This window comes from Amphimedon queenslandica, unplaced genomic scaffold (assembly GCF_000090795.2).
Source record: "Amphimedon queenslandica unplaced genomic scaffold, v1.1 AMPQUscaffold_13323, whole genome shotgun sequence".
NCBI lineage: Eukaryota > Metazoa > Porifera > Demospongiae > Haplosclerida > Niphatidae > Amphimedon > Amphimedon queenslandica.
Window position 1 is genome coordinate 75139 of NW_003546441.1, and position 12177 is coordinate 87315.

Genomic DNA, 12177 nt, shown 5'->3' on the forward strand with positions numbered 1-12177 from the left:
TCTTGTACAGCTCCTTCTGGTATAATAAGGGTCACACCATATTGACCACAATGATGTATCAAACCATTACTATCAACCATTAATTTTATCAAATCACCAAACACACCTAAATAAAGCATAATATTGTGGAGAAGATGCTATAAACCATGCAATATACCTTTCATCTTTTGAAAGAAATTTTTAGGTAATACAGGTAGTTTTGGACTTGTATTTTCAATAGATACAACACTTGCTGCAAGGGATTCTGTAGTGTTTAATTGATTCTGGATACTTTCATTCTGCTCAGTTGTCATTTGTTCTGTGTGGAGCATAATTAACTGTTACATAAGAAAATCAACACTTTTCCCCACATTTCTGTGATAAAAAGCCAGTGAATATTTAAAATTATTCATTAAATCACAATAAAATTTATTTTGGTTAATGAAATGTAAGAGTAAAAATACTTACGAGCATTGTATTTCTTTTTGTATTCTGTTTCTAATTTCCTAGCCACTTCTTGTGAGGCCACAGTATCATAGTCCTTGAGAATTTTTATAAGCCATAAAAATATTTCTCCTGGCCTCAAAGACAAAGAAACAGCTCTTTCTAATTGTATGAGCAGCTGTTTCATTTTGATATTGTTCATTCGGTAACTACGTGCATTCTTCTTAACATCTTTGACAAAATCTTCCATTTCCTCTTTTGTGATGATACGTATTTCCATAAACTTCTCTGCTAATTCAGTCAACTCAAATTCCTTAATACATTTTATTATCAATCTAATGTTCTCAGATAAAACACAAGATGCAACTATTAAAAACATGATTATTTCAAAATGTAACAATTGTCTTACTTTTTTTATCTATTTTTTGTGATGTTAGTTCCACAGTTGTACTTTTGGTTGCACCTATTAACAAATCATATCATACTGGTAGCTAACATGTACATGTAACAAAAAATTATAGTATACAAAGCATGCATACAATTCTTTATACATGCATAGCTCTACATGTGCCTTAAAAATAATTGCTGCGTAAGTATAACTGAGGCAAACTTTTCTTGTTTTTTCCTTGAAAGCAGGAAGCATACTAAGTGAGCTAAACAGCTAGCATGCTTCATGAGCTGCATGGCATTTGGAGCAACTTAAAAATTCATAAAAAATCCAAAATTGATTGGAATCAGCTAAAATTTTACACCCAACATACATGTGAATGTACAGAAGTACATGTATCAGAAAAAATTATAAAAATGGAGCTATTTTGACTCAGGCCTGTAGCAAGCACTTCAAAAGTGGTCAGGCCAAGATGTGGGTGTGTCAATGTGTTGGTGTGGCAACAAAGAAAACAACTTATTATAGGCATTTGTTGATATTCCTACTTCACAGTTGGTGAGGAGCTGGTGGAAGAACCATCTCAGATTAAAATGCAGCAGCTCTAGTACAAGAATTAGTCATTTTAAGCTGTTGATTGCCTCAAATTTAGTAGTTATTCATTTAATTGCAATAGCAATATTTTATAAAAATAAAAAATTGTTAAAAATAAGAAACAACACCCATTAATCAAGCCCTGCCTCCTTGCCACGCCCTTTTTCGGGCTAAAAAGTGGTACAGCCCTGGCTGTACCAGCCGTACCGCTTGCTACGGCCCTGTTTTGACTTGCTTAGCTATTTTGACAAATTTTGGCCAAAGACCAAAGACTGAATTTTGGTCATTGGCCAAAGGCAGACTAAAGGCTCTTTTTAGTCATTGGTTAAATTTTTTAGCGGCTTCAAAAAATTCATAAAAAAATCCAAATTTGATCAAAATTAGCTTTACAATAATATAACTTGACCTATTGTGCCATTTACACAGAATGCAAAAGTAAGGCTTATGTTGTGATTCTCTGGAACTGACACATGTGTCAAGGTACATACATGTATATTATCGCCACCCATTGTGTCACATACAACTTCATAGGTTATCTCAATCTTCCAGTGTTTCAGGAGAATTCTCCATAGACATTTAGACATCTTTTGCCTGCTATATAAAAAGCTCAAAACTTGCTAGTTGCTGTATTATTTGATATGGCCACACTTACTTTATGTAATGTTTTAATTAATGTTTACATATAAAGCTAAGTATGAATATTGGGTGGGTTGAATCATCCCCATGCATGTAGATCATATAAATAATCACAAACACACATTTTACCTTTAATTTTCTGTGGTCTCTCTGATTCAGGATGATTTGTATCGGTGTTGTTCCCACTCTCATTGGTTTTATCATCAGAATGATCAGGCACTATAGGGAACTGACTATTGGTCTTAATACCAGCAGCACCTGAGGCTGAATATAAAAAGAATGATAATTTCAACATAATACTTTAAGGCTATAATCACTGATACATTTAGTTATAAGTATATACATGTAAATAATGTGAAACTACATGTATTATACTGCCAGTGACTGCTTATACAATGTACCTTTCTGTTGATCATCATTGGACTCACTGATCTGTGTGGGGGAATCAATTGAAGCTGATTTGACCTCTTGAATTGTTGGCTCTATATATTAAGGATAACTTAAAATCAACTTGTAGTGTATAGTAGCTAGTGTATCACTATGTTTTACTATCACCGAACCATACGAAAACCACCAAAAAAGAATAATGCATTAATGAGCTAGTGAAGTGACCTAATAGTAACCTAAAATAAATGCCTACAACTTTTTATGAGGTGTATTCATTACAGTTACAAACAAAACTGAAATAATTACTATTGCAACTAAATATAATCATTAATAACAAACAATTTTATTAATTTTTTACCACTTGCTAAAATTGGGGCTAAATTTCACATGTCAGGTGTGATAGTATATGAGCTACAGTTATTTCCACAATAAATATTTTCAATTGCAATTGCTGAATTACATAAAAATCCAGTAATCATTAGTTGTCAAATTACAACAGCCATGACTGTTAAACATACTATCACATACATGTACACATAAAACTAGTGACAGTGAGTGCTTATACCTTTATGTTGATCATCATTGGACTCACTGGTGGTCTGAGTTGGTGGGTAATTTTTGTCCTTTGGAGTTGTTGGCTCTGTATAAGTATAGACATAAAACAGTCACTAAAATTGCAATTGCTGGACATGCTATTTTTAAAAGGTTAATTGCTAACATAGTCATGTAAATATGTGAAACTAGTGACAGTGAGTGCTTATACCTTTTTGTTCATCATCATTGGACTCACTGATCTCTGTGGCTGAGTGATTTTTGTCTTCTGGAATTGTTGGCTCTGTATAAGTATAAAAATGAAAACAATCATAATATTATTGATACTCCATAATTCAGCAGGATGAGTATCTTTCTGTTTGTACATGTACTGTACTAGTGGGTAGAGCCTGACTATAATGTACCTTTCTGTTGATCATCATTGGACTCACTGATCTGTGTGGGGGAATCATTTGTAGCTGGTTTGACTTTGACCTTTTGAATTCCTGGCTCTATATATTAAGTATATAATATGAAACAACATCTACTTGCATGTATAATACATGTATAGTGTATTGGTATTTTTACTATTACTAAACTACAAAAGCCAACTCACATGTGAAAGAATAAGTACATGTACATATACAATGAGCTAGACAATTGTAATTTTGCTAGGTGAAGTGAGTGTACATGCACACACTATCACATACATACATATATAGATACATGTAATATGAAACTAGTGACAGTGAGTGCTTATACCTTTATGTTCATCATCATCGGACTCACTGGTGGCCTGAGTTGGTGGGTAATTTTTGTCCTTTGGAGTTATTGGCTCTGTATAAGAACAATACATAAAAACAGTCACCTATTACCATTCATACTTCACAATTATTGGGGTTTATAAGTTTAATTGCTGATATAGTCATGTAAATATATAAAACTAGTGACAGTAAGTGCTCATACCTTTTTGTTGATCATCCTTGAACTCACTGGTCTGTGTGGACGAGTCTTCTGGAGTTGTTGGCTCTGTATAAGTATAAACATGAAAACAGTCATAATATTATTGATACTCCACAATTCAGCAGGATAAGTATCTTTCTGTTTTCTGATACATAGGTATTCTAAGTATTTTAATTGCTAATAGTCATTATAACTATTATAAGTACATACATGTACATGTAAATAATTTGAAACTACATGTATCATACTGATAGTGACTGCTTATACAATGTACCTTTCTGTTGATCATCATTGGACTCACTGATCTGTGTGGGGGAATCATTTGTAGTTGGTTTCATCTCTTGAATTCCTGGCTCTATATTAAGTATATAATATGAAACAACATCCACTTGCATGTATAATACATGTACAGTGTATTGGCATTTTTTATTGTCACTAAATTGCAAAAACCCACTCATATGTAAAATAATATTTTTGCTAGGTGAAGTGAGTGTACATTAAACACACACTATCACATACATACACATACATGTAATATGAAACTACTGTATAGCGCTTTATTTTTGACAAGTTTCGAGGAGCTAAACTTTTGCTATTTTTGCGGTTAGCATGAAACCGCAAAATTAAAGATCCGCTAAAATTTCAATTGCTATTAAAGGCGTGGTACTAACATTGCAAATCCACAAAAGTTATTTCTGCAAAAAATTGATTTTTATCAATCCGTGAAATTTTAGCTCCACAAAATTAAAGCACTATATTGTATGTAATGAGTGCTTATACCTTTTTGCTGATCATTGGACTCACTGGTGGTCTGAGTTGGTAAGTAATTTTTGTCCTTTGGAGTTGTTGGCTCTGTATAAACATAGGTATAAGTTAGTGTTGTATTGGTATACCATTACTAATACTAAAAGTATTTTGGTACTGGGTCATGAAATTTGGTATATCATAACTAAAACTAATACTAAAAGTATTAAAATACCATAACTAAAACCAATACTAAAAATAGCACAAATTGCTTTACTAAAATTTATAACCAATATTCATTTCTATGCAATACATTTGGTACAACAATGTTCACTGAAGGGTAAACAGATTAGATTGATATCACTAGATTATCATGTGCAAGTTCATGAAGCACATGTTATGTGTAACTATCTTAGTTGCAAATAGTGATGGGCGATATGGCCCATTTTCTTAATTTTCGATAACGATCGATATTGGACTTTTAAAGGAAATATCGATTATTAACGATACGATAACCACACCTTCATTTTGGGGGTGTGTCAAGGGTGTGGCTAATGATTTTGGCACAGATATAACTGTACTTGTCATGAGAGAAGATCATTTTCATGCTCTTGAGCTTGGTTCTCTTCTGATTGGGGTAGGCTGAGCTAACAACTGGTCAGTTGCTTCTTTCTTGCAGTTCAACAGTGCAATTACTTATTAAAATTAATTATTTAACCTTAATAAATGGGCGTGGTCAATAGATCGATGAAAATTGCATAAAAATTTCGATAATGATTCAAATCGATTCCGTAAAATATCGTTTATATCGATAAAGAATCGATATATCGCCCATCACTAGTTGCAAAATGGCTACTAAAAGTGGAAGACCAAAGAACAGTAACGTATGAGACTACTACACTTATGATGCAGAACTAATACCATTAATTTTAATACAATTAAATCATTAGTCTAAAATTAATAGTGTGACTAGAGTTAGTTTTGTTAAATTACATGTAAGTACCATAATCTACCAAAATTAATATTCGTTACCAATACCAATAGAGTTTTACTTTCGGTAAAATTACTAAAACTAATATCTATAAATCATGAGTATTGGTGAAAATACCATAACTAAAACCAAATCCAAAGTGTGATACCAATACAACACTAGTATAAGTATAGACATAAAGTAGCCACCAGTTATTATCATTCATACTCTACAATTATTGGGGTGAGCCTACTAAGCAGGATGTGGTCTTTCTGTGAGTACATGTACAGCTAACTATTTTTATAAGGTTAATTGCTGTATAGTCATGTAAATACGTATATATTTTTGATAGTGACAGTGAGTGCTTATACCTTTTTGTTGATCATCATTGGACTCACTGATCTGTGTGGAGGAATCATTTGTAGTTGGTTTGACTTTTTGAATTCCTGGTTCTATATTAAGTATATAACAACATCCACTTGCATGTATAATACATGTATAGTCTATTGGCTTTTTTACTATCATTAAACTGCAAAAACCAACTCACATATAAAGAATATGTACATGTACAACAAGCTAGACAATTGTAATTTTGCTAGGTGAAGTGAGTGTACATTAAACTATCACATCGTATACATGTAATATGAAACTAGTGACAGTGAATGCTTATACCTTTATGTTCATCATCATTGGTCTCACTGGTGGTCTGAGTTGGTGGGTAATTTTTGTCCTTTGGAGCTGTTGGTTCTGTATAAATATACACATAAAAACAGTCACCTATTATCATTCATACTCTACAATTATTGGGGTGAGCCTTCTAAGCAGAATGTGGTCCTTCTGTATGTACATGTACAGTACATTTATTCTAACTATTTTTGTACTGTAGTGTGTGAGTGTATCAAAGGCACCACCACAAATTTATATAGTGGAGACCACAGGAGGGGTAGTTAGAAGTGTCATTTACATAATAGTTATAGCACAGTAAAGAGTAATGTATGGCTGATAACGGCACGAGGGGTGGAGTCAAAACAGCCAATACAGCACGAGGCGCGAAGCTCTGAGTGCTGTATTGGCTGTCAAGACTCCACTCCGAGTGCCGTTATCAGCCATACAGCACTCTTTACTGTGCTATAATTAATTTATGGGATATAGTGGGCACATCAAAGGCGTCCGCCAAATGCACTCCTAGAGAAGTTTTCTCGAGTCTTCAAGGTTGAGACAAGGTCGGTACAAACATTTAAAGGCTCGAAAGACAATTTTCTTTGCCACATAACACGGACTTGGCTGCCCGACGATCAATACAAGAACATCTCTGGGCACTGAAAGACAGCAAAATGCCGACAATGGTCGTAAAGGAGTGTTGTGAGTCTGTTCTGCAATAGGTAGAGCAGTTTCATTTCTTCTCTGGTCACAAAGAGCTTCTCACCCAGTACTGCTAGCCATTGTGAAGCCAACCAACCGACACTGTACTAGTGCTGTATGCAATATAACAGAACAGGCAGTGCCTTTGATGCGCCCACGTAGTATACCGTATAGCCACAAAGTTTCGAGGCAATAAACTTTCGCGAATCAGGCCACAAGTCTTTTTTCGTGAATTAACTTTCGCGGTTCTTATTATAAAGCACACGTGTTTATGGGCAATACGGATAATTTTATGGAATTAACTTTCGCGAATACAGAAAATCTGCGAAAACAGCGAAAGTTGTACCCTCAAAATTAAGTGGCTATACGGTACTATAATGGTAGTTAAGGTTATAAATCCTGATAATCATTTATTATAAGTACATACATGTAAATAATGTGAAGCTACATGTATCATACTGATAGTGACTGCTTATACAATGTACCTTTCTGTTGATCATCATTGGACTCACTGATCTGTGTGGGAGAATCATTTGTAGTTGGTTTGACCTCTTGAATTCCTGGCTCTATATTAAATATATATTAATATGAAAAAACATCCACTTGCATGTATAACGGTATAGCAAGGCTGCAAAAGTCATGGCAGCCATTTTAAAGTGAGGTGAATCCTACTTAGTAATGCTACCATGTTACTAATACATGCATAGTGTATTGGCATTTTCTATTATCACTAAACTGCAAAACCAACTCATATGTGAAAGAATATGTACATGTAGAACAAGCTAGACAATTGTAACTTTGCTAGGTGAAGTGAGTGTATGTTAATGACATATGTACATGTACATGTAATATGAAACTATGTAGTGAGTGCTTATACCTTTTTGTTCATCATCATTGGACTCACTGGTTTGAGTCAGTGGGTAAGTTTTGTTCTTTGGAGTTGTTGGCTCTGTATGAAAACGATCATTAATTATCATTCATATATAAAGCATGTATGTCTGCCTGCATGTACATGAATGTATGATTAAAGGCATTCTTTTTATAAAATTAATTGCTGATTATAGTGAACATAACTACATGTATTATAAATGCATGAATAATGTGAAACTAGTGACAGTGAGTGCTTATACCTTTCTGCTGATCATCATTGGACTCACTGGTGGTTTGTGTGGATGTGTCTTCTGGAGTTGTTGGCTCTGTATAAGTATAAACATGAAAACAGTCATAATATTATTGATACTCTGCAATTTAGCAAGATGAGTATCTTTCTGTTATCTGATGCATAGGTATTCTAAGTATTTTAATTGCTGATAGTCATTATAACTATTATAAGTACATACTGGTACATGCAAATAATGTGAAGCTACATGTATCATACTGATAGTGACTGCTTATACAATGTACCTTTCTGTTGATCATCATTGGACTCACTGATCTGTGTGGGGGAATCATTTGTAATTGGTTTGACCTCCTGAATTCCTGGCTCTATATTAAGTATATAATATGAAACAACATCCACTTGCATGTATAATACATGTATATTGTATTGGCATTTTTTATTGTCACTAAATTGCAAAAACACACTCATATGTGAAATAATATGTACAAGCTAGACAATTGTAATTTTGCTAGGTGAAATGAGTGTACACACTATCACATACACATACATGTAATATGAAACTAGTAACAGTAAGTGCTTATACCTCTTTGTTCATCATCATTGGACTCACTGGTTTGATTTTTGTCCTGTGCAGTTATTGGTTCTGTATGAAAACAGTCACTAATTATTATTCATATACTAAGCAGCATGTGTGTCTGTCTTCATGTGCATGAATGTTAATTTATGGGCATTCTGAATATTTTTATAAGATTAATTGCTGATCATAACTTAATATACCGTATAACGCTTTAATTTGGCGGAGTTTTATTTTGGCGATTGGCGGTTTGCAAGCAGGATCACCAATATTAAAACTGCCAATCATTAATGTGCATGCTCAGTAATGCACGTGTACACAAAAATCGTCAAATTAAAAACCACCAATTACAATTTTACAGCAAAATCGCCAAAATAAAGCGCCGCCAAAATAAAGCATTATACGGTAATTACATGTATTATAAATACATGAATAATGTGAAACCAGTGACCATAGGCGGCGGCAGGGTCGGGCATGGACGGGCAATGCCCGACCAAAAATTTTGACCGGAAATGAAAATTTAATAAATGACATCATTTTTAGTCATAAATAATTACCATGGCTAGCAAGAGACAGTCTTTTCTGCTTTCCTTTGTCAACAAGCCTTCCAGGAGGACCAGGACTAGCACTTTACAGGTTGGATAGAGCTTTACAGATAAGATAGGGGGCCTTTTAGGCTCATTTTTATGCTTTATCATATTGTATGCGTGCGTTGAGTATACGCCCAAAAATAGGCAGAGAAAGTGGGTGTGGCCAAAATCACGGCGCACTTTGCGCGCCATTTTTTGCCCGACTGCTCTTCAAATCCTGCCGCCGCCTATGCCAGTGACAATGAGTGCTTATACCTTTTTGTTCATCATCATTGGACTCACTGGTTTGTGTGGAGGAGTCTTTTTGAGTTGTTGGCTCTGTATAAGTATAAACATGAAAACAGTCATAATATTATTGATACTCCACAATTCAGCAGGATGAGTATCTTTCTGTTACTACATGTGCATGTATACAAGATGCACTGGTATTCTAAGTATTTTTATAAGGTAATAATTGCTGATATTTATTATAATTATTATAAGTACATACATATAAATGATATGAAACTACATGTATCATACTGATAGTGACTGCTTATACAATGTACCTTTCTGTTGATCATCATTGGACTCGCTGATCTGTGTGGGGGAATCATTTGTAGTTGGTTTGACCTCTTGAATTCCTGGCTCTATATTAAATATATAATATGAAACAATATCCACTTGCATGTATAATACATGTATATTATATTGGCATTTTTTACTATCACTAAAGTAAAAGAATGTGTAATTACCACGAGCTAGAGAGTTGGAATTTTGCTAGGTGAAGTGAGTGTATATGCACACACTATCACATACATACACATACAGATACATGTAATATGAAACTAGTGATAGTGAGTGCTTATACCTTTTTGTTCATCATCATTGGACTCGCTGGTGGTCTGAGTTGGTGGGTAATTTTTGTCCTCTGGATTTGTTGGCTCTGTATAAGTACAAGCATAAAAACAGTCACCTATTATCATTCATACTCTACAATTATTGGGGTGAGCCTACTAACCAGAATAAATGTATTCTAGCTATTTTTATAAGGTTAATTGCTGATATAGTCATGTAATACCGTATACCGGTTTATTTTCATAGTAAAATATTTTTGCAAATTTTCTGGTTTCTTGCTCTGCCACAAAATTTTTGCACCACAAAATTCTGCATTTCCATTGCCATGTGATGCAGTCTGCCATAAGCTATACACAAAAATTAATTCTGCAAAATCTTAGAAATGCAAGATTCACAAAAATTTTCTACTACGAAAATAAACCGGTATACGGTATGTGACTGTGACAGTTGCTTATACCTTTCTGTTGATCATCATTGGACTCACTGATCTGTGTGGGGGAATCATTTGTAGTTGGTTTGACCTCTTGAATTCCTGGCTCTATATTAAGTATATAATATGAAACAACATTCACTTGCATGCATAATACATGTGTATATGTACTGGTATTTTTATTTATTTTTATTAAAATAATAATCACAAACACACATTTTACCTTCAATTTTCTGTGGCATTTCTGATTCAGGATAATTCATATCAGTGTTGTTCCCACTCTCATTGGTGGTTTTATCGTCAGAATGATCAGGCACTATAGGGAACTGACTATCAGTCTTAACACCAGCAGCACCTGAGGCTGAATAAAAAAGAATGATAATTTCAACATAATACTTTATTGGCCTCGCCCAGCTTTGTGTAGGCGAGGACTAGGTACTACTGTTGTCTGTCTGTACAACAAGCTAGATGTACAACAAGCCAGACAATTTTAATTTTGCTAGGTGAAATGAGTGTATGTTAAGCACACACTATCACATACACATACATGTAATACGAAACTATGTAGTGAGTGCTTATACCTTTCTGTTGATCATCATTGGACTCACTGGTTTCAGTCGGTGAGTAATTTTTGTCCTTTGGAGTTGTTGGCTCTGTATAAGTATAAACATGAAAACAGTCATAATATTATTGATACTCCACAATTTAGCAGGATGAGTATCTTTCAGTTTGTACATGCACATGTATGCATGATGTATTCTAATGCTGCGTTTACACTACAGAAGTGGGCCAAACTGTGCTGAACCAGGCTGAGCTGGCCCTGCTGTACTAACCATGCTGGCCTGGTTTGGCCCAGCTCACTTCAGCTCAGTTTGGTTACTGTTTACACTATCAAAGGAAACTGTGCTGGCCCACTTTAAACAGGGCTGGCTCAGTTAAAGAAGCTAGTGTAAACACAGTATAAGTATTTGAATAAGGTTGTAATTGCTGATAGTCATTGTAACTATTACAAGTACAGCAAATTGCAGAGATCTTGCAAACCAATTCATAAACCAATCTATGAACTTCAAAGGGGACTGTCTAAATTGAGGTGTGTCTTGTATTGTGTGGTCACATTACCACCTACTTGGCAGTTTGCAAATAGCTGTACATACATGTAAATAATGTCAAGCTACATGTATCATACTGCCAGTGACTGCTTATACAATGTACCTTTCTGTTGATCATCATTGGACTCACTGATCTGTGTGGGGGAATCATTTGTAGTTGGTTTCACCTCTTGAATTCCTGACTCTATATTAAGTATATAATATGAAACAACATCCACTTGCATGTATAATACATGTATACTCTATTGGCATTTTTTATTGTCACTAAATTGCAAAAACCCACTCATATGGGAAAGGATATGTACATTACAAGCTAGACAATTGTAATTTTGCTAGGTGAAGTGAGTGTATGTTAAGCACACACTATCACATACACATGCACATATATGTAATATGAAACTAGTGACAGTGAGTGCTTATACCTTTATGTTGATCATCATTGGACTCACTGGTGGTCTGAGTTGGTGGGTAATTTTTGTCCTTTGGAGTTGCTGGCTCTGTATAAGTATAGACATAAAAACA

General features: G+C 34.4%; 1 protein-coding gene across 1 annotated transcript in view; it reads right to left on the reverse strand.

Moving 5' to 3' along the window:
• LOC100639448 (WASH complex subunit FAM21 homolog) overlaps nucleotides 1–12177 on the reverse strand; it is a 27314-nt gene that overhangs the window by 3841 nt on the left and 11296 nt on the right. The window contains exons 31-54 of the mRNA XM_019998356.1: nucleotides 11759–11839; nucleotides 11128–11199; nucleotides 10770–10907; nucleotides 10574–10654; nucleotides 10130–10204; nucleotides 9828–9908; nucleotides 9535–9597; nucleotides 8699–8758; nucleotides 8400–8480; nucleotides 8126–8191; nucleotides 7873–7944; nucleotides 7481–7561; nucleotides 6306–6380; nucleotides 6005–6085; nucleotides 4700–4771; nucleotides 4194–4274; nucleotides 3923–3985; nucleotides 3719–3793; nucleotides 3382–3468; nucleotides 3189–3260; nucleotides 2991–3065; nucleotides 2440–2520; nucleotides 2168–2302; nucleotides 833–886 (exon numbers count right to left, since the gene is read on the reverse strand). Coding sequence (XP_019853915.1) covers nucleotides 833–886; nucleotides 2168–2302; nucleotides 2440–2520; nucleotides 2991–3065; nucleotides 3189–3260; nucleotides 3382–3468; nucleotides 3719–3793; nucleotides 3923–3985; nucleotides 4194–4274; nucleotides 4700–4771; nucleotides 6005–6085; nucleotides 6306–6380; nucleotides 7481–7561; nucleotides 7873–7944; nucleotides 8126–8191; nucleotides 8400–8480; nucleotides 8699–8758; nucleotides 9535–9597; nucleotides 9828–9908; nucleotides 10130–10204; nucleotides 10574–10654; nucleotides 10770–10907; nucleotides 11128–11199; nucleotides 11759–11839 — 1902 coding nt within the window. The remainder of the gene's footprint in view (nucleotides 1–832; nucleotides 887–2167; nucleotides 2303–2439; nucleotides 2521–2990; nucleotides 3066–3188; nucleotides 3261–3381; nucleotides 3469–3718; nucleotides 3794–3922; nucleotides 3986–4193; nucleotides 4275–4699; nucleotides 4772–6004; nucleotides 6086–6305; nucleotides 6381–7480; nucleotides 7562–7872; nucleotides 7945–8125; nucleotides 8192–8399; nucleotides 8481–8698; nucleotides 8759–9534; nucleotides 9598–9827; nucleotides 9909–10129; nucleotides 10205–10573; nucleotides 10655–10769; nucleotides 10908–11127; nucleotides 11200–11758; nucleotides 11840–12177) is intronic.